The following is a 23,018-nucleotide window of genomic DNA, read 5'->3' as shown; positions in this document are numbered from 1 at the left end:
GACATTTCATGGAGCTTGGTAGAAATAATGGATAACAGTTGGGAGGATGTTAGCATTAAATATGCTTTGATAATATCCACTGCATGTCCGGGAGGTCTGCCCATTCGTATCCCTCATTTAGAAACGTGTGGGAGAAAGCACGACCTTGATGTGTTTCAACTAGTTAGCTATCACAATCATTGCTAAGTGTTGTACGAAGAAAAGCTCAAGTTCTGTCCCGTTGTCCAACTATTTCAAAGGCTTTAACGACCTTTCGGACCGTAACGTTAACTATTGCCAGACTTCTTCGTAGTGAGCGACTCATTTTCATTATAAATCAATAAGACCTGCAATTCACTAAAATAAAAACTTAGGTAAACGTTGTTCAACTACAACAACAACAAAAAAACACTTGAAAGACTGAAAATGTGACACCGTCGCAGCTCTTCCTGCTCTCTCTGCACCAGCTTCACTCGACTCAATAATACGTTTGAAATGACCTGACGTGTTTACAGCAGTTCTTACCTTGTTCCCCTTTTAGTGGAGTGGAGTCTCCAATTCAAACCCTGAAACCTGGTCTTCATGTCGCTGCTCCAGTGGGGAATGAAACTCACTCACTGCTCGCACGTGCAGCACAGGTGCTCTACTGTAACGTGCTTAGCTTTGCGTCACACACGGTGATCACGTTTTACCTGTTGTGAAAAACAGGCTGTATTCCACGGGATCCGAGTTCAGCAGTTTATACAAGGAAAAAAAAAACTGTATTGCATCATGTTTGCACTCACTGAAGGCAATGACTTCTTTAATAAAGACAACTGGAATGATAAAAGCTTTATTCATCACAACACTGCTTGACAAGAACAACAGGTGTACTGTGCACATCAGTGTATTTCTGCATATAGCTTAATCAAAACTCTGTAATACTTAAATATGGATTTAATGTATAATCTTAGGAGCATTTCAGTACCATAGGTCAGACCTGGTCTGTCCTACACGTCCAGTATTGTTTACATTTATTATTAGACATTTTCTGAATAAACCCGATAATATTACAACTGTGGAAGTCAGTCTAATAATTTATAGAATTGTTCTCATTTAAACGTCCTTATTCACTCACAACAGTAATGCATTAAATGCAAGATAGTCATCACACAAAATAAAAGAGAAGCATTAAAATATGCAGGTCAGCCAGGGATATTACTTAAAGACATATGAGAAAATAAACCAAAATACAGCAATTATTAATGATCAAAATACATCATTTTATGTACACTGTTGGAGACTACCAAAAGAGGTAAAACAGAAGACAGTTTCTGCGTCTGTGTCGTGGTTCTAGAGAACTCAAAGTCGACAGGATAAGCTCCTCCTGGAAGAAAAACAAAGAATACAATGGTTCATGTATGTATTTTAGACACATTTAAATTACATCATATTAAAATGTGTTGGATTTTGCTTACAGTAGGTGATATATTGTCAGAAGAATGAAGGCACTGCTATGGACTGCTCTCTCCGTCCATTTGAACAATCCCACTAAAAGCTGGTGGTTCACCCTCTACTCCCTGCAAGGAGGAGCCTTTATTGCCATCCACCTCTGTATTTTCCTGTGATGTTAACAAAGAGACACAATGTTTGCAATCACTGAAGACTTACTGTGCCAGACAACATGAAGAGACTGAAAATGAAGGATTGTCCCTACAAAATTTAATACAAAAAAAGCCCCCAGTGCCCTGTAATGCTCCCAGTAGTGAAGGAATAAAGCATGGGACTGCATTGTATCTCGACTCAACAATTCTCTTCATTTGTTTGGACTATGTGGACTATTATGAAAAATTATGAAAAAGTATTCAGAGAGTGAGAAGGGTTGAGAGAAGATATTTTGTAGCTTTGGAGTACAGAAAATGCACACATCAATCAATGTATAAAATCAGAATTTACTTTGGTTTTATGGTGATCTGCATGCACAAGAGTTAGTCCTGAAATCCTGTATTCAGTATCTTAAGTCTGTCCAGATATTCAGGATCAGGTCAGAAATATCTGAGTATGGTAACTAATAAAAGCTTTTCTCTAAACCCACAAAATCGTGAAAACCTCACAAAGTCCAACTGCTGTATAAGGTATACTTTTCTGTCTGGAATAAAATACTGCTTCATTACAGACACGGTCACAGGTTTGCCATAATTTAAGAAGTCATACTAGAAAATCTAATTCTATATTTCTTTCTGCATTAAAATTTAGTCTACAGTCACAGCTACAAGTTCTTGACCACCACTAAAGCTCAGATAGCAGTGAATTATGGGGTATACAGCCGTCATCACTCTACGTCTATTCTGTGTGGAATACACTGCAGAAATAATTAATTGTTAGAGGATTGTGCCCCTCATTCCCTCTTTGTCTCAGCTGCCACCTCTCATCCTGTTTCTCTTGAAATTGTCTATAAACCCTCTTGATCCTTAATTTCAAATGAACTAAACAGAATAAAAATTCAAACTGATTAAAATTGAAAGCCCACTGCGATCGCCTTTAAAAGGATTTGGGAATACAGCAGTTAGTTTATATCAAACCCAGGGCTGCTTCAAGTCAACGGGTCGCAGGAACTATTACAAAGTATTCTGCTACTTATCAAGATTTTATAATGTTCACCACTGGTCACAGTGTAAATGGCTGACAAAGCACCAAAAAGAGGCACCACAGCAGTTGTAAAAGTGGTTTTTATTTCAAACAAACTAAAGCAGTAGTGGGTTAAGTCACACTCTTGTCCACTTCTATACAACTCTTTTAAGGGAAAACCAAAAACGTGCTTTGATCAGTAGTGCAGAGTGCTCTTCTGCTCGAGCATTAACACATCAGTGTACGAGTTAAAGTGTAAAAAAAGCTATGACCAGCGATACAAAATAGTCCTTTACTGCTTTCATCTTTATTTAGATATTTAAATGTAAGTATGCTTTGCTATCAGAACTCACCTTGAGCTTCGATAATCCTTTCGACTCTATGAGTGATGAGGGACTTTTAATTGGGGAGATGGGTGGTGAAACAGGCGAGGGAGGCGAATTTGGCCCATGGGACAAGGACTGGCTTCTTCTCACAGCAGAGGACACTGCCTGGGCGAAGCGGGATGGGGTTGCAGGAGAATAGGGCCTTGGGGCAGCAAAGCTCCTTAGTTTTTCCAAGCTTAACCCTGAGCTTGGCTCTTTAGATGACAAACTACTTTGCCTAGTCATTCGCATGATGGCTACATTCTTGTCATCCCCTTTAGGGCTCAGCTCGACATTAGTGGCCCCTGTCGTCTCCTCTTGACACTGCACAGGAGGTGGGAGAGGAGGGGGCGGTAACTTTGCTCTCTCTGCTGCTCCTTGAGCCTCCCTCTGGCCAGAGCCAGGACTGGCACTGAGATTCTTTTCTGCGGCTGAAGTTACATAATACCCAGGTGTTTTTTTGTGCTGTGCCAAGCGGAAAGAGCCAGGCTTAGGTTTAGTTGCGGGTGGAATTTTCATTTCCTTGACCTCCGCCGGTGAACCTGCTTGAGACGCCCCATCAGCCGAGGATGAGATCTTGTCGTCTGCTTTAGGTAAACTTGTTGGTGATGAGGAATGAATGGATTCAGGTATACTTCCATTAACAGTGCCTTGGGTAGTAGTAGTGCTAGTCAGTAAGTCTTCCCTGGGTATAGTAGAGTGTAGCTCACTTTCTTCCTTTGAGACCTCCGTCTGTCCACTCGGTGTTGTGCTTTCCTCCAACTGTATAGAACCAATATCAAGTCCCTCCTCTGGAGCTGCAGGCGTCTCCAGTGTCAGTGCAACTTCAAAATATCTAAGTTTCTCCAGAGATTTCTGAGGCACGATAGTATACGTAGTCATTCCCACCTTGGGGATGTAGTCTCTTGTCAGCTCGTTGGAAGGCTTGGGCTTTGGCTCAGAGTTTGTGGCATAAATAGACGGTGCCTTTGTTGCGGCAGGGGCACTTGGTGTTGAGTCTTGGCATGATGAGGTCTCTGAGGTGTGGGAAAAGGCATGTGTGAGGTCAGGTGGGTCCAGTTCCTCCGTCAAAGTGGCCATATCTGTCTTCCCTGCTGATTCGAAGGCAGGCGCATTAGCTGAGGAAGGAACTTTGTCCATGTGTTGTTGTGGAGGCAAAGGCAGCAGTGTGAAATCTGTTTGCACTTGAGCATCCTCTCCAGCGGGGCATGATGCGCCGGCAGCCACCGGGCTCTCCAGCCTGTCAGTCTGCTCCCGGAGGGTTTCAGTGTTTGCCTGAACAGAGGCCTGCGCGTCTCCATCCTGCATTACAGGCGGAGGGAGGCTGCTGGATACAGTACTGCAATCACCTTCGACACTTTCAGGTATAGACACTTCACAGATGGGCTGCTGGCTTACATTTTCAACTTGACGCGGACCACCATCTGTACAGAAAAGACAATTTGTCACGTGAGACAGGTGTGCTGACTTTCTTGGCTTAGTATAGCAAAGTTCAAGAAATACATTAGTATAATACCACTATAATCCAAGTGCAAACCCACTAGTATCTGCCACTTCAGATGAGTCTGTGCTGTCAGCTGTCTTCACATCACTCAGAGTTGCAGAATCATTCACTGTGCTCTGCAGCTGACTGTAAAAAAAGAGAGGGAATTAAAAGTACTGCTAACACTAACAGAGAAACGTGGCTCAGGTTTGAGAAGTCATACTAGAGTTCGTACTTGCCATCTGAGGACAGATCACGAGACTGATCTTCCCCATTGCCCTCACAGGACATTGTGCTCAGTTTCTCAGTATCTGGGGACAGGGAATGCAATGAAACCCCAGCAGACATGTTGAGGATGCTGTCCTCTCCCTGGGTATCACTAGCAGTTGCAGACATTAAAGAGGCAGTGGTCTCCTCTTGCTCCATAATCTCCTCCAGTGTGTTAGCAGCTGCACCCCCTGTAAAACAACAGCATAAAGAGGTCATGTAAAAATCACTGACATTTACCGTACCGAAAATGGCATTATAAGCCAAATGTTGCTAGGTGATCAGTGGATCCAACATCACATGTGTTAGCTGTAAAAATATTTTTAAAAATGTTAAAATTACTTTTGGCAATGATATGATTATTTATTTTAGTTATTGTGTTTTCCCATGCATGAGAAACCAAGCATCTTTCTATATCCATGTCTGTGCTCATTAGGTACACACATTAATAATGTTCTGATGAATGAATTCCACTTCATCTTTTACATCTCCGTCTCCCTTGTCTAGTTCCTAATTTAGCACTTCAAGGAAGTGCATCACAGAGAGCAAAAGGAATTTCAAGGCTACTTAAACAAAACTGCAGCTTCTCACTGTTCTCAGCCTCTGATCTCTATATCTGCCGAGCAGCACTGGGCTGTTGGGGAAATAGCAAAAAAAGGGAACTTTCTCTGTGAACTTAGTGTTTGAAAAATTAGGAGCAATGGGAGGACGGAAATGGCGGCTTATACATGTAGAAAGCATTCGTAAAAAGTCTGTGAACACAGTTTCTATTAATGAGGCCTGGGAGATATGCTGCTAGTGAACTATGGGTAACAAAAAAGTTGTGAGATTTTTTTGACGCAACAACAATGTAAAAGTTTGTAAAAGAACGAGAGACAGATGCATTTAGACAGTAATTTAACGGAGATTAGACAAGAAGGAAAAGTGCTATGTTCATTGGGTGTCTGTGAGATATACAGGACACTAGTTTTATGTCTAAAGAAAATACACTTAATGGAGTGAAGTGAAATTTGTCTGTGGTGCTCAAAGCAGTTGAAACATTCATCCTCACCTCCAACGTATCAGGGTGGCGGCAGAGATGTCAAAACCTCAGCCAATAAAACCACAACTAGATGCATGGCTACATGCCGTCAATGGAAAGTGAGAAAATATGCTTTAAAGAAAAAAACAGGATACAATCCAACTTTATCTAAGGCTGTATGTCCTAATATTTCTCTCATCTTTATCACTTCAGCCAAAATAAATTGCCTGTGTTTGTTTATTAGACCTCAGTTAATTATTTTGGAAAGATAGGCTTTGTTTTTGCTTTAAATTGCTTTGTATACAGGACGGGAGGAGTTTCCCTCACAGGACAATACAGTGAGGGTCAGCTGTTTCTACACAATCACAGGAAAGTATGTCAAAGCAAGTTAATTATAATCAACCCAGAAAAAATACCGGGGAATTCAGAACCTACAATAATTTGGAATGTAGCAAACAGTAAGTTTCCTCAATATTAGACATTTCAGAGATATCTGAATCATCAAGACTTAATTTCTAATTAGATAAAAGTGAGTCTATGCAAAAAAAAAAAGCTTGTCTCAAGTAAGTCAACATATGTAAATAAAAGTGGTAGAGAGCACACAGAGACCGGAAAAACAGGCAGATGAAGCCCAAGCGCTAGAATTGTAAATGAATGAAAAAGGCAGTTTAAAGAACATGCTAGCAGAACCAGTGCAGCACAAATTCACAAATGAAGCAGAATCTGCAGAGTCAAACATAAAACCTGTTTAGATGAATAATTTTCCATGCTCCGACCACCATGCAGTTCCCATGATCATGTCTCCTAACAGGGCTGTAAAGTGTTTAAAATGAGCCACTGCTCAAAAACGACCACTAGGAGGCACAAGAGTCAAATAAAATAAAAATTGTAGACTTGGGCTGCAAGGTTTGAAATGACCTGTCTTTGTCTTTTGAGGCCAAAGTACACATGACAAAACATCACACAACAGGCAATACTTTATTTAAAAAAAAGGGTCCTAGCAGCCCCTCTGAGTGATCAAGAAAATTCACAAATATATACAAAAACAAACCTTGCAAACTTTCATCTGGAGGAACTGTTTCTTGGACCACAGCACTAGGGGATGTTGGGGGTGGAGGAGCTTTGCGTTTGGTTCTCTTCAGTGAAGACTCTGCTGATGACCCACGACTCAAACCAGCAACCTATGGTACATAAGAAGATTTAATGAAGTTATACAATCAATTAGAAATCATATTGTCATTCACTGTCACTGTCAGAGCTTCAGTCCACTCACCTGGTCACTGTCCAGTTGTGCATTAGGTTCAGAGTTGAGTCTCCGCCGAATGCTGAGGTCTGAGGGGCAGCTCTGAGACACGAGGATTGGGGGTGCGGGTGCACGTCTCTTCTTTGGCACATCGGCAGGTATCGTAGGGGAGCTGAGCGGAGACGAATTTGAGCTAGGCAAGGCCATGCTGAGGGGTCGAGGCTTGCTCACAAGCACAGGAGAAGCTGGGGCACTGGCTGTCGTTGCCTTTAAAAGAGCAAACATCCAATCAGAACATGATAAGAGGCCTGTTCCCAAACAACATTGTGCACGTCAACCAATGGCAAACCAAAGTAAACAAACCTCCCACTGCACATTTAAAGCTCCTTTCTGATACAGCTCAATCTTTGCATATTCAGTAAATACAAAATACCTGGTCAGATTTTTTCTTGCTTTTTCTAAACTTGCTGAAGAGGCCTTTGTTTTCTTCCTCTTTCTGATTTTTATCTTTTCCCGGCATGACTGTTCCTGAAAAAAACAAACAAGAAACAAAAAACACAGTTTTAAGATAACAAGTAGTCATGACAGTTCTGTTGATATCAATCATGCAGTTTACAAACTGAAATACCTGCATGAGCTGGTGAGGCTGGACACACAGGAGAAGCAGGTTGTCCTGCAGAGTCAAAAAGCATGAGATTCAGCACAAAACAAGTGGTATATACAAGACGATATGTTGGTTAATATGATCAAATCTGCAAAATCTCCTGCCACATGAAGCATTGGTTTGATTTTTTTTAATACACCCGTACTTACCTTTAGTGTCTCTTGCATAAACCTCCCTTATTGCATAATCATTAAGAGAGCTGGACAAGTCCAAAGGGGCCAGTGATTGGACATCTCTCAACAAAACTGTACTCTCTATGTCAAATTCACACTTCTCACAGATGGCTGGTAAGTGTTCAGCCAGGGGGACTCGAGGATTGACTCGTAGAATAGTTTTCTGGGTCTTCTTGTAGTTTATCACCATCCGAACTGTTGCCTGGAGAACACAAAATGTGCCACTTTGAGAAAAATCTGTTAATTATAATAGCATATAGTGGTGTTTACTGTATGTGCCAGCATGCTGTGATGTGTTTGATGTACCTCAGGCATCTGAGGACCTGTCTTTTTATTTTTATCCTCCCCTTTAGGTTTAAGTAAGATCTTCTCTACATCCAAAGTTCCTATGAGAGCATTGGGCTTGAGTTTGGTGTTCTTCCTGTTGGCGGTGACCAGTTCTAAGGTGTGGCTCGACGGGTTCAGGTGATACTTTGCACAAAGCATCACTAATAGATCCATTAGGGGTTTGCTGAAAGAACAAAAACAAAATTATTTGTTTGGCATAAAGGGGAGACATGATGAAATCTGGTTAAGTGCCAGTTACACAATGCAAAATAGAACATTCGGAACAAAGCAATTTTGAAATGAAAGAAAAATACATATGATTTGACATCTGATGTCTCATTAAAAAATGGGCATGAAAATTGCCTCGTTTATCAATTCATTCTATGCTTTGATTTGAGGATAATTGGATGATTGTTTTTAGGGCTGCAGCTACTACTTTTCATTATTGATTATTTTGCTGATTATTTTCTCAATTAATAGATCAATCTATAATACGTCTACAAAACACCACAAGAAACTGTGAAACATGTCCATCCCAGTTTGCCAGAGTCCACAGAGTGTTTGGCATTTTTGTTTTTAAAAAAATTACTTAAACGATTAATTGATTATGAAAAAAGTTTTAGATTAATTTGCTGTTGATAGTCAAATTGTTTTTTTGTTTTTTTTAAGACAGCAGATTTCATAACTTGGTACACTCACTGATTTAAATTAAATGTTTAAATTTAAACAAGCTGTGCAGAATGTGTGGAAAAAATAAAGAGCACATTTACATTAAGTTACAGTAGCAAGAGTAGCCGCATAAAGCTTTCCTGACACTGATAATACAGTTTAAACATAATGCCTTAAACTTTATCCTGAAAATAAAGCGTTAACTCTGCTGTGCAGGCACTTGGAACAGGTTTAGATGGAGAAAAGAAGGTAAAGAATTCAGTGCTTAAATCCTTTCATAATGGATTGCTCTCAGCAATTTCTCAAGAGGCCAAGGTGCAAAAGACACCCAGGAAAAAAATGTTTGTAAACTGTGTGCATTGTGGGAAAGATAATCATATCTTAAGTAAACTCTGCTGATGGAAAGTCTGAGCTGTCTAAGTCTGCGTAGACTCACAGAAGGACACACCAACCTTGTTCTAAAAAACTTTGACATACAGGTATGTTGACACATGTTGATCTGATTAGGTGGTGCAGACCTAGCTTAAGATGTGCATGTGTCTTTTTTGCACTGTAGCATGCAATACTTACTCACGTCATTTAATAGGAGAACAAACTGAAGAAATGCAATCAATTCTGCTCCTACTGCAAATATTAAGCACACACATTCAGCTACTCCACCTATCTGACTCAATCGAACTGGAACTGAACTTTATCTGAGTCTCATGACGCAGTGTTTAAATATAATATTGAAATGTTCAGCATGAACAAATGGTGTTCTTGGTCAAACTGACAAACTGATTGAGAGATACTGATTTAGATACAGCGGTCAAACTGTACCTTCCATGGACTATGGTCATCTTTTCTTCTCCACCAGGCAGAACCACAACCAGAGAGAGGTCTTTATCAATAAGGTTCTCCTTCTGGTCCATGGTTAAATGAGGTTTTCCTGGGTACCACTGGGAGAAACCTGGAGAGTCCAGCCTCTTTAGTCCTGGCGGGGATGGTGCTTTACTTTTGGTCGACACCCTGTAGTTGGACAAGAACGTGTAAATTATTCTCAGAGTTGCATCAGCATTTGCAAAAAAGTCTGACTATTGCTTTGACACAGCCGGACAAACTGGGAATGGTTTTCCACTTCTGTGCATGTGTGTGTATTTTTAAAAAGATGTCATCAAAATTGGTTCTGCTATCTCAGACAATAATCTGATTGAAACTCAAAGTGCACCAGACAGCATGAAAGGAATCCTTTCTTCCTTAGGTTTTAGAAAGCAGTGAGGCTATTACATGAAAGAGCTCAAGGCCACTTTGCAAACAAGTCACAAGACAACCAAGTGGACAGATTTACTCATTGAGCCTGAAGAAATGGCTGTGAATGGACAGACATGTGAGAGAGACTGATAATAAGACGCAAGACAGAGACCACAGTTTTTGTAACTGCAGACACTGTGTTTTATAATGTAAGTTGTGGTAAAAAAAAAAACGGTTTTATAGCGTAGTGCATGTTCTTTTTAGTATAGAGACAATGCCCCATGTATTAGTGAACATGACTTGGTGTGCTTTTTTCAGTGTGACTAACTATGACAAACACATTTCGGTTTTGAGGTGCATTTTTGAGTGTTTGTCTTAGCTTGACATTCCTGGAAACTGTGTCAATACAGTGTGGGAGAGAGCATAAGCAGTCATGGGAGACCAGGTATGCCACACAAAAAGAATCACAAGCCATGTACCACTTATTTCATGTACCACTTATTTCATTCACCTCAAGATGTCAGCTGGCCATCTGTTGGACACAAACAGGAAATATGTGACGCATTGTATTCAAGATAATTACACCCTTCTCGTAATGCTCCTGAGAGGTGGTGGACAATAAAAACCTGCTGTCAGTAAACAAAAAAACACTGATCTGAACAGGGTCATAATTATACGGTTTTGAGACTAGCTGTAACACATCTTGTTTGGTGTTAACGTTCGCTTGAAAGGAAAAAGCTGCAGATGTTATGATAACAAACCAAAGCAAACCCAAGATCACATCAAGTCAGCAAAGGCCATACCATTGTACTGCGATGCCATCAAGGCCAAGGAATAAATAACTTAACATCATTGAGTCAGCGCATTGATAAAAACAGGCTTTTTGCAGACCCAACGCCTTGAATTATAGCCTGTAAAGTCTCACGTGGGGGCACTGCTTATTCAAACAGAGGAATCCGAGCAATGCAAGGTCACAGGCTCCACTGAGGCACGTCTAGCAAAGGATTATTAGTCTTGCTATGGGGGCAGCTGTCCTTCAACACTATGACATATATGAAAACACACACACTAAGACACATGGAGTTACTTGTATTTTGACTGACAGAGTTACTATAGTCTGTTGATATACAAATCATAAAGTCAATATGCAGTATTTGCCATCCTATATGTCATATAAAGTCCAGAAACAAGCCATTATCATGGACATTCTTGTCTCAGTCACACAGGAAATATGCTGTACTGCCAATACTACTGTTACTATATACTACCATGATAGGAAACAACTTTAATGGTGACTTTTTCTGGTCTTACAGGGCAACTTTGCCAGTTTAGACATGATCTATTTCCTACAGTTCTACAGTAGAAGCTGCTGTGAAAAATCTATGTCTTGAGTGATGGTACTGGGATACCAATGAGGACTACAAGTTTGGAAGGAAAAGCTCACACAAACCTCGAAACTCAAAAGTGAGTTGCACCCACAGACTCAGGCAGTTAATATTTTAGCATGCTATTGCTAAATTAGCTCCCGCTAGCTGAGACCTCCAAGTCTCAGGATGTATTTGGTTATTTCAGACATCAGTCATCCATTATTGTCTGTTATTCCTCAAGCAACTACATGGCTGGCTTTGCAATACATACATGTGTCTACTGTTTTATCTGATCAAAAGTTAGCCAGACTACAGGAAGTACAGAGGATACACAATAATTTGAGAAATTGCCAGAAGAGCTGAGGCAGCAACAGGAAAAACAAACAAGCAGTAAGCAGTGGGACACAACAGAAACACACTTGTTTATCTGTTCATCTTTAGGCCAATCGCACCAGCAGTCTATACAATAAAACCACACGATCTAGTACAGACAATAATGAGTAAACCCAAATAATATACCACCGTGACTTGTGAACTGTTTATTTTTGTTGATTCTGTTCTGGCGTGTCTGTGACAGACTGTAACAAGCTTGAAAAAAAAAATAAACTGAAAGGAAAAATGGCAAGTAAACCAAGCAAGAGGGTCCAACTGCAGAGCTCTCTCCTAAGGATCCCTGGATTGGGTTGTGTCAGCTATTCCTAAATCCAAATACATAATCCATTAGTTTGTGTTTCGTGTTTTGTTCTTAGTTTCAAACTGGATTTTTACTCATTCGGATTGCACCAGTAAAACTTCTTAAGAAACGCTATAAAGACTTAGATAATGTGTAAGCTTTTTCTGGGTAACATCTGTAGCACCTTCCGATCAAAAGCCATCAACTATGTCAAGAAAAAGACCGTAACATACTGTAACTCACAAATGTAACAGTTTTAGGAGGCCACACTATATATTCAATTAAACTGGCAATCTTTTGTATGACTGCTTTATTTAAATGTGCAAACATGGAGAAATGTGTTCTTCAGAGTGTCCCTCGGAGTTAATATTAGATATCAAAGTACAAAGTTATTTTGTCATTTAATCACATTAAAAGGTATGAAATTTCCCCATTTTATACCATTATTAAACAGCATTTTGATGAAGTTTGGGAATATTTCTGAACCTTGTTAAGAATAAGACTCTTCGCTCTTTCCATTGACTCACTAACCTGGGGTCCCAAGGAGTGAGGTCTGATCCTTCTGGCACTCTTATGGGTCTGTTTCACTATTGAGAGTTGGTGAGAGGTAACTGGTAATATAGCATTGAGCAGAAGTATTGTTGTTATGGTTACTTGTAGTTTAATATCACTTCCCTAATTTAGAATAGAGGTTAACTGCCAACCAGATCCTGGCCAAGATACAGAGAATTATCACCTAGCAGAGGTCTACTGAGCTTTGTAGCCACTTTTAGCTCACATGAGTTTTACAGCCCACAAATTTACAGTATGCTTCGGTCTTACCACTCTCATCAACATGGTTTCTGGAGGCAGCACGCAGCCGTTTTCAGCGAACACGACAAAATAAACCCCCTGCCGAAGCAGACAAAGTGAGCAACCAGCTGGTGAAGACAGACAGATATCTAGCAAGCAACTGTAAGACATTTTTCTTGGGAGCTGCTGGGGACCAACTAGAGTTAGAACAGTACACTTAACATTTGTCATGTGGCAAAAAAACTCCTCAAGAAGGCTGCTGTATGCTGACACGTAAGCCATAACAACAATATGAGGTCAGTTTCTCTTGATATATCCGTTTTCATGGCTGTCTGTGACTGTCAGCTTGTTTTGAGTTAATCTGTCTTCAAGTGGATGAAATTTGAGTAACGAAAATTGTGTTGATGAGTATGATGCCTCTATCTGTCCGTCACCATTTCCACTGAATAAACCTAACAAAACCTGTTCCAGTGAGGTGCAGGCTGACAGAAGGTAGACAGGGAAGAAGGAGAGGGCTGCACACTCATGACCCTGTTGCACTATTGATACATCTACATTTAACCTTGTGGCACATATTGCAAAATTCTGGATTTAGCCCCTTATTTTTATTCATTTATTTATTTATAGACTGTAGGTCTCCAATTCCCTTTAGTTAAAAGACACCAGGATTTTCCAATCAACAACAATTACTCCTACAGCTCTGTTGACATTTTGGAGCCAGTGATATGATGCTTGTATTTCAATGTTATAATAATGATAAGTTTAAAATCCAAATGTCTCTAAGCCATTTTGATCTAATTGTTTGCATTTTATCTAGTCAAATCAATGCAGACCAAAGTCTTGCAGTTATAGTTTGCTGGTGGCTGAGCTTAAAACAAAATCACCATAAAACTTACTAAACATGGTCATGCTCCCAAGAGGATCTCTTTTCATTTAGGTCACACATGAACTTTGCTTTATTTGTGTGTGTGTGATGAACATCATTGCTTTATTTGCTGTTGTTTAGCTGTTTGTGTCTCTCCTTTGTACGCAATCTTGCCATCTCAAATCTTCACGTTCAATCTGAGTGTCGCTTTAAGCAACATCATCAACTTTCACTTCCTCCAGAAAACTCACTCGTGGCAGAACTGGCATGACATTTACTGTTGATATTCAATATTCATTGTTCCCAAAATAGTATGATATTGCCACACAACAAAATGTTCACTTCACACATGGAGGTGCATAATGTAACAGGCTTATTTCCATAACATTTGCAAAGTACACAAATGCTCCCCAGAGCAGATGGTAATTCCACCTTGAAGCCAAAAGTCAAATGGGATGTAACTGTACCACTGCCACCTCTAGGGACCAGCAGTGGTACCTTAGATGTGAATAACATTAATGTGTTGAAAACTTCTCAACCCCTACTGGACAGTGTAGAAGGGTGTGTTACAGTGTTAGATGAATAATAATATACCGATTACACACTGTTGGTGTGGAACCACCAAATATGACCATGGACACCATGAATTCCCTGCACATACAGTGTGTCAACAGACTGGCTAGCTAAAACAGACATTCACAATGTGGTCTCTACTGGGTACAAAGTCCTGGTTCATGGCTCTGGCTGTTTATTTGGCAATGGGATTATATTCCTTTAGCATTGCGTCTAAACTTTTTCTTTTTCCACACATTTTATAAATGCTCCAAAACTGGGCCATGCAAGTAGATTTATTAAATGGATACAGCTCTTGTGATTTTAATGGAAAAAACAGAATGTGATATCTGACTGTGAATGCCCCGAATAGAATCAATTAATAAACGAGTATGGAAAAAGGACACAATAGCCATGCCTCAGGTTCAGGGTCATCCCAGTTTATACAGCTGTGTCATCAGTGATTTTTATCAAGACACCTCGAGCAGGTGACAGACACGGACACACAGGCTGGTTTGTTTTTGCCATCCAGGCCTGTGTTTTTTTTCCAGAGGCCCAGGATGTGTTGCTGAATGAGAGGAGACGTGTTGAAGCTTGACTGTGCTGATGCCTCATTCACAGGGTTTCCCTGGGAGGTCTGACACTCACAAACAAGCCCATTCAATACCAGAGGACACGCTTGTCAGACAGGATCACAGACTACCAGGAAATAACAGGCCTGCTGTCATTGCACTGTTTGTTTCATCATACGATAATCTTGTGAACTTCAGTAGTGTAAACAAATGGACTCTGAAACAAATATGCTGTACTGTGATGAATAAATACTGCATGCTACGCGTTGTTGTGTTGTGTCTTGGTTTAACTGCAGCCACCAACTCATTTGTGATGTGAATATGTGTGAACGACAGATGTCTGGTGTTCTGCCTCACACCTGAGGAAAATATGCAGGATAACTTGAGACAGTGGGGGAAAAAAGAGCTAGAATAGAGGATAACGAAAGGCCAGTATAATATCCAGATGCTGCTTCACGTGTAAAAATACTTCAAATACTTTTGTGATGATGCGTGAAAAAGACAGAATGACAGAGAGAGACAGGGCCAGAGAGAGAGTCTGAAGAGTGGTGGAAATGCATATCTGTCCTTTTGTCATAAGTAATCAAAAATGAAAAAATAATCATAATATCTGCAGGAATCAAGCAGCTGAATAAAGGGATATCCAAATTCCCTACATTCCACTACACTTGTTCCAGCTGGCATGACTTTTACCAGAAACATTTCAGTCACTTCTATGTATTCTTTCCACCCAATCAATTAAAATCCCTTCAGGCAAATGCTGGATCAAATGTAACAATGAACAGGGGGAAGCAGCCCAGAGAAGAAAGCAGCCCAAAGAACTGGTAGAAATTTAACTTTCCTTTGAAAGTCTGAGAAGGTGAAGCATTAAATTGCCTACTGTAGTACGTTAGCAGCTGCTGGGTAGCAGGATGGGGCCTTTGGGGACTTGTGGGTTCATGTACATAGAAACTAACACATTTTCAAAGAGGTTCCTTCTGCTCAGACAACACCCAATTATTTTAAGAAACAACAGCAACAATTGAATGCTCCAATGACTTAAAACACTCCCATAACTCTGCTAGCAGCAGCTTACTAGCTGGCTGCACAGTCAAATGTACAGGCTCAAACATGCCACGGTGTTGCAAGTCCAACACACCCTCCACTTCAAGTCAAAACACAGAGGTAGTTAACAGTCTGTGTAAAAACATTTAGTACTCCAAAACATTTCAAGGTCCTCTCTCAAACACTTTTAGGGGAAGTCAGTGAGAGCACCACTGTGCTGTAAAGATAACACAATAGGCTTTACAAGAAGAAAGAACCAGAAATTTGGAGAGCAGGTGTGACAGACCTGCTTTTCCTCTCAGTTTGCCAACATTTCTTTCCACGCTCTTACCTCTTTGCCTAAGGTTGTCTCCGCTCAAATAATTTCCATTCTGCTGTGCATCTCCTATGAGTAGTCAGACAGACTAAACTCTATCAGCATAGCTTAGTAATAGTAAAGGTCCACCTTAATGCCACGCCCAAGCTGTGACATCAGACAATCTGCCCCCTCTACCTAAATCCTGTCGGCCCCCTCGCTGCGTCTCTGAAAGCTCCGGCGGCACAGTGTGTAGTAGCACTCCCCCCTCGGTCATGAGCAGAAAGGTAAGCAGCTTTGCCTCCCTGTGCAGACATGAACCTGTGGGTGGGGCCAGTGGAGCAACAGTGCACTGAGCCACACTGCAGCGTGTGCCCCCCTGGTAGCTCAGGAATTTAGACTGGATTAAATATGCTGAATTATCATGATGTGTTTCAATCATGAATGAGCCTCAGAGTATCAGAGTAAAACAACAAAGGGAGTCAGAGGGACTCCTATCTCATTTATTGTCTTCTCATTGGGTTAAAAACTTGGAATCCTCCCCACTCCCTAATTTAATCAGGTACTTCTCCTGTGTTTGTGTTTCGTTACTAAAAAACACTGCCAACTTTTCAAAACCACACCTTACTTCTGCTGCACTGACTCACTCCAAAATCATGTGAGAGGACTTGTGGGTTGAGCGTCACGCCAACGATAGTGATTCTTGACAAACAAAAGGTAACATATATTTCCTAACAGTAAGCACTTCCTCCACGTAAACACTGAGGAGCCTCACATTTGTGTTGTGATGATTTCATTATTTCTTTCCTCACTTTCTTCCCTTCAAGACTGCAGACATAAAACTCCCAAGGTACAATTCTTAAATGCTTACACAGAATTTCAGACAACATGGTTTAATTTAAAAACATAAATGTGAAAAGCTGTGACTAATACAATATTCTAAAGTCAATAAACATATTCATGAAAGCAGGCAGGTAAAACTGATAGTACAAAGCTGTCAAAGGAGGCTGTCAGCACCTTGCACTTAACAGATCCGGCCACAGAAAGCACTGCCTTTGGTAGGTTTTCCGTTGTTGTCACTGTTCACTTAATCAACACTTCACAATTCAAATTAAAAAGTATTCAGTCTTGAGGAATGACATGTAACATAACACTTATTTTTAGCTGCATATGTATTTATCTGTTTACTTTTTATAGGTATGGATACACGCTTTGCACATTATTCACTGGAGAGAGTGCTTTAGCTCTGCTTCCTCACCTTTCTCTGATCTACACAAAAGGTTTACAATAGAATATGCAACCAAAAGCAGGGAGCTTCTAGCAACAGCAACATTAGTAGGTTATTGTGACTTCCCGACATTACACAGCATTAGATTTAATCAATAGAGTTTTACTTATTTTCCTGAACCCTATAACCAACAGTACGAATGTTGTTTCCTGCAGATTTGATGCTTGATGTGCTTGATGCAATGTAAAAGCTGCGGCTTTGTTTTGCAAACTGTACACCGCCCGGTACGGAGGCAATACATTTGACTTTCCATTATGAAGTAAGTGCTCATTGCCAGTCCTTTATCAGTCAGCCCTGCACTTTCACTTAAGAATGTGCGGCCTACTCTACAAACACCACCATCAAATACCATCAGACGATAAGGAAGTTAAGTGGTGAATGGAGATGTTAGTGTGTAGGAGCAGGCCGGAGGGGGTGGAGTTAAAGAGTTGCACAGAAGGGGGTGGGGGGTGGGGGGGGGGGATCCCTGAGGAAGGACAAAACACAGGGCCAGAGCCACAGCTGGTAATTTGGTGAGAGGTCACTCACAGTAAACACAAGATTTTTAAAGGGGGTCTGGAAAAGCCATTACTTCATAAGCAGTGTGGGATATGGAACGAGATTAGGGAGAAAAAGAGCACAGGGACCCTATGAGAACTTCCCACTTCCTATGTGCATCGTTTATTTTTGCAGGCAAAACAAAAACTTTTTCCCACAGCGTTTTGCAGCACAGGCCTGGTCAAACTCAAACTCTCGCATCCTTAACACCACAATGTACAATTCTGATAAATATTTATGGACCAACCTTATGACATTATTAGCTTTTCAATGCAGTCTGTAATACCCGTTTGTCATGATCCGCCTCATTTTCACTCAGCATTATTGCTCCCCGTGGTGCTCACTCTTGCACTATATATTGTACTAATACTACAGTACAGCAGAGCCAGAGTGAGCTAGCAGGTCTGCCAGGCAATCAGGTAATGAGATTATACGGGGTGATCTCTCAGTTCCCTATACAATACAGCTGACGTCATTCTAGTCTGTGAACTGGGGTCTGCTATGGTACATTACCCTCATCTTATCTCAGAGCAGCTCAAACATTTTACTCTAAACATTACACTGAAACAAACCAATGGTTCGGTCTCTGTTAATGTACAAATACATTTCTTTGAATTGAATAAGCCTGTCAAGAAGGTGAACTTAGAATAAGTTGTTCATTTCCAGATACACACAACAGCCCTACACAGCTTGAATAGCATGCACAGAAAAGATAATTATCACTCTAACCTCTGGTGACTTGACCTAAAGTGTGTGTGTTTTTTCCAAGCGAGACCAACATTTAGATGAAATAAAGTTGGTGAGAAAGAAAGCTTCCCCTTGAGTCATAATTATAACTATCACACTATGTCCTTTCATCTGAAACAATGCAGCATTGTCTACAGTGGGGCATCTTTCAAAAGGCTCCACCAGCATGCTTTCCCTCTTTTGCTGATCACATGAACTGAGGTTTCTAAAAAGTGTATATGCGCACAGTAATTCTGCACTAAAACAGGCACATTCAGTGTCTTACTTCATAGCTAATTGTGTAAACATAATATTCAGTGTTGCAAAACCCTCAACACCCCAAAAAAGAAGACTTCATTTCATCCTGATGTCACCAGGGTTACACCCTTTCAGGCAAGAACAACACAACTATCCTGATCTTTCAATGTCACGGTCAGAGGAGGAGCTTGTGTACCTTTCCTTCAACTTTGTCTTTGAAACTGAGTTCCCTATTCATAACATTAACTTGTGAAATATTTCATGTGCTTCTGTTCCTCTACAAAGTATGAACGAAATTCTGAAATTCAATTGCAATTTCAAGAAAAATCCTCAGAGACATGGTATATAATGAAAAACAGCTGGAACAGAAACAAAGTGACAGAATCTTTAATACACAGTAGCTCTGCTTGCTTTACTTACTAATGCTCACTGTTAGTGTGGATATCCTCATTGAAACAGCTGGCTGATGTTTGTTTATGTCATGCCGTGGTTCACGAGCTTGCTACAGTTAGGAGATGATAAGGTTCGGTAATTCAGTTCATTAACTAGTGCCTCCATACCCATATGCACAAACATCTGGGTGGATCCAACATTCTGAACATATGCACAGTGATGGTGCCATCTAGAGAACAAGGTGTGCAATTTTGCATTTTCCATTTTACACCTGCCAATATTGGTTTAAGGTTGGATTTATGATTTGTCATTGGTTGAATAATTGCTATACAGCTTGTGAAAGACCAGTTGTAAACTCAACCAATGCCAACGTCAGGGCTGGCTTGGCCTTTTCTGTGAATATCTCATCTAGGCAAGACAAACACGGATAATGAAGGTCACGCAAATCATGGCAATTTGTCCCTTTGTCACACAAAATGTTTGAATGCTATTGGAGATAAGTAAAAGTTCATATTGAGAGCACACAAAGGACTAATTCACGTTAGGTCATTCTGAATGTTACCCAGGCCGAGAGTGGGAGGCATCCAACTGTTATGCCCTGGAAGAGTGCATAGCAGAAACAAAGAGGGGCCAAGACTTCCAGTCTGTTTAGCCAGAGTCCAGGCAGGATCTGTGCAGCAAATCTATTTAATTTATGCTGCTGTGCACAACATCAATATCATATAAATACATAATCGTGTCTACTTTAGCGATAAAAAGAAAAGTTTGCTATAATAACCAACAAACTTTGTTTCATAATGTTCATAGCTGTCCAGTGAGAGGTATTCACTGGTATTTACGGTCAATGCGTTGGCTTCAGTGTGGTAACAAAGACAAGCCATTATTCCCCGTTCCCTGGATGTTAGCCATTTTGTCTGTTTCAGCCCTGTGAGGCAGAAAGCATCCATGAGATAAAACGTCCCAGTAAAGCAAAGACACACCAGCTCATTGCCAGGAGAAGATTGCTGATTTTCCCTCTTGCTTTATTACATCTAGTGGGTGGATATCTTTGAATGACACCCTTTATCTTGATTCTCGAGCACAGAAGATCTGAGTGGGTCTCCTGTGGGCAGCATGTTGTAGACCAAATTATATATTTTCCTGAATGAAGAAAGCCTTGTTGTCTGTGAGAATCATTTTGAGGAGAAAAGGCTGTGTTATGCTTTAGTGTCCTTGGTTTCGACAGACTAGAAGCCTAGATGTTGATCACACATCTAGTTGTTGTGAAACGTTAATCACTGCAAAAACAAGTGACTGCCACCGTGTTTCAACTCAACATGCCCACTTGCTTCACGTGTTTAAGTTTCGCCACTCACGCTTGCCACAATTTTCATCTGTAGACTCATGTGAGCAGCTGTGCCCTTGGACTGCCTGCATGTCGGGAAACAGCTGTGGGGATTCACAATACCTTAACTAATTCCTCATTCTGCCCTGAGGAAAGCCAGCCATGTGAGCTCATGGTTTAAGGTGTGTCCAGTTAGCAGGGCCAGCTCCAAGCGGTGCACTGTGTAGGAATAGGTGAATATGCCTTTTAAAGATGTACAATTGAGAAGAAAAAAAAATGCACCAGTTATAATTCTATTGTTGTTAATAGATCTTGTGTCTGTGTTGTGTGTGCTAGCAGCATCTCTGCTTGGAGAACAGCCAGCCCAGCGATTCTGACAGGGTCAGTATTTTGATAACTAATGTGGCGTAGCTTTAGGGGTCACATGATCACATATGACTGCATTTGAAAAAGCAGGGAGCAGCGGTTTATTGGCTCCAGAAATACAAGAAGCCACAAATAAGACAGAGAACATGCGTGCCCCCCTCCCCCCCACACGCCCTGAGCAGCTTATGAAGGAGTGTGGTTTACTTTTCCAAATAATAGTCAAACCACAGAGAGATTTAGGTAGTCTGCTGCTCTCCACTGCCAGGGAGTGTGGCTGTGCTCCCAGATTACACAATATTTATGAAATATGAATACAAGTCACACCAAGAGAGTGTATATGATGTGCCTGAATGCTATTTTTTTTTTACAAATGGGGAATTACAGTATGCAGGGCAGGACTGGAAACTATCATGGAATACTGGAAACTATCATATGTTTAAACTCTCCATCTCACCTCTAATTTAAATCTAAAAAAAAAAAAACTCGGCAGATCTCCTCTGGATGCCAAAGGAGTGAGTAGTGACTCTGTACAAAAGCTCTGGAAACTCACTCCCCCTTTTTAATGATTCCAACCTCTGGAATACAAGCAGCTGACATCACCTCAAAGTCCCTGAACCAAAACTGATGAGAAATTCCATCAAGTCATATACACAGCACTTTTACAATGTGATTTGCTTTGACTATTGGACATGACGAATCAGTATTTTATAGAATATCAGTTTCAAGCCCAGTGAACGCATGATTTCCACAAGACGAACAACCGTAAGGCTCATCACAGGGAGAAGAGGCAGAATGTTTTGCCTAGCAAAATACTTCCCATGACCTCTACACATGGTCAAGGCAATTTCTCAGTAAAACTTTTGAGGGCAGGAAATGAGGAGAGTTCAAAGGTTGAAACGTCTGCAACAACAGTGACTTCACAGAGATGCACTGAGTGAAAGGAACGTTTGAAAGCTGGTCATGCAGATGCATTATTTTACAAAAGTTGGCATTATATTCATACTTTAAACAGTTTGGGCAACAAACAGCTGGTAACCTGCTACCAACTGCACTGCACAGTCTGCCAGTCAAAGGTGGAAGAACTTGAGTTTAATGGCATTATTTGTGCACAATGGAAAAAAAAGCAAAGACTTGCATTTCCAGGCCTTTGTACTTTATCTGTTTTATACTTTTATTTTCCAAACAATAATGGACAGGACATTGGGTTTATTGGCTCAGTTAACAGTAAATGATAATTAATATTTCTTAATTTTTCAGTAAAAAGGCGTCTCTATATAACACAGACAGATAGGACAGCTGGTAATCCAACTGACAGTTTGCTACATACCTCAGACCAGAGCTCCGTGGATGGGGCTGGGATCCATGATCATCCATGACTAAACTCATTGGTTTAACAAAATCCCTCGGACTAGTCAAACACAAACAAAAAGCACAATTCATTTTTAGTAAGAGTTCACATACCAAATGTTGTAAAGGCTACTCTAACCTGCTGCTTTCAAGTGATGCAAACGGGCAAATACTGAAATATGGGCGAATCCCACATGAGGTCATCAGTTTTTCAGTCATATGAACGTTTTTTTCCCCTTCTTTTTACTGGAAATAGGGCTAACGATTAAAAGTATTTACTGATCACGTCTTACCATGAATGTAGTTGGTTTTCGACGTAGTTGTCAACTTCCATCAGTCCTCAGAAAGGTAACGTTAGTTGTACACTGCCACAAACAGGCTTTGTTTGGATAAATGATCCATAATTCCGCTGTGAAGTTCCGTGTTTTGCGCCTTTTACGCAAACCATTCCAGTGTGGGAAGATAAGTCTCTCCTCCTTTTAAACTACACAGTCAGCCATATCGAAATCACTCTGCCCCTGACTTCGTGGACAGCTCTGCCAACTTTTCTCTATACATCCAAGACACTGCATCGCAACATTGAGCTGTAAA

The 23,018-nt window shown here is 40.7% G+C and overlaps 1 protein-coding gene across 2 annotated transcripts; it reads right to left on the bottom strand.

The window, feature by feature from the left end:
- Positions 1–795: 795 nt before the first annotated feature.
- On the bottom strand, positions 796–22,761 carry cobll1b (cordon-bleu WH2 repeat protein-like 1b). 2 transcript variants are annotated; one of them, XM_070914658.1, is made up of 14 exons: positions 22,721–22,761; positions 22,408–22,488; positions 9,618–9,806; positions 8,109–8,313; positions 7,779–8,004; positions 7,594–7,638; positions 7,399–7,493; positions 6,996–7,232; positions 6,774–6,903; positions 4,670–4,892; positions 4,493–4,581; positions 2,940–4,375; positions 1,437–1,580; positions 796–1,345 (listed from the first exon to the last, which is right to left on the bottom strand). In XM_070914658.1, exons 1-13 carry the CDS (start codon positions 22,759–22,761, stop codon positions 1,473–1,475), a joined length of 3,105 nt encoding a protein of 1,034 aa, XP_070770759.1. In that variant the 3' UTR covers positions 796–1,345; positions 1,437–1,472. The 2 variants fall into 2 exon arrangements, with proteins under 2 accessions (XP_070770759.1, XP_070770760.1); XM_070914659.1 differs by lacking the exons at positions 22,408–22,488; positions 22,721–22,761 and adding an exon at positions 16,225–16,326.
- Between the last annotated feature and the right edge of the window lie 257 nt (positions 22,762–23,018).

The sequence above is a fragment of the Enoplosus armatus genome, chromosome 11 (genome assembly GCF_043641665.1).
Source record: "Enoplosus armatus isolate fEnoArm2 chromosome 11, fEnoArm2.hap1, whole genome shotgun sequence".
Classification (NCBI taxonomy): Eukaryota; Metazoa; Chordata; class Actinopteri; order Centrarchiformes; family Enoplosidae; genus Enoplosus; species Enoplosus armatus.
This window is presented reverse-complemented; position numbering and strand designations above follow the sequence as displayed.

Excerpts from the sequence above, each read along its gene's own strand:
- cobll1b (XM_070914658.1), bottom strand. The coding sequence starts at position 22,761 with ATGGAAGTTGACAACTACGTCGAAAACCAACTACATTCATG. Across the intron at positions 9,807-22,407 it reads CCACGGAGCTCTGGTCTGAG|GGTGTCGACCAAAAGTAAAG; the intron begins GTATGTAGCAAA and ends GTCCAACTACAG. Across the intron at positions 7,494-7,593 it reads AGCCTCACCAGCTCATGCAG|GAACAGTCATGCCGGGAAAA; the intron begins GTATTTCAGTTT and ends TGTTTTTTTCAG.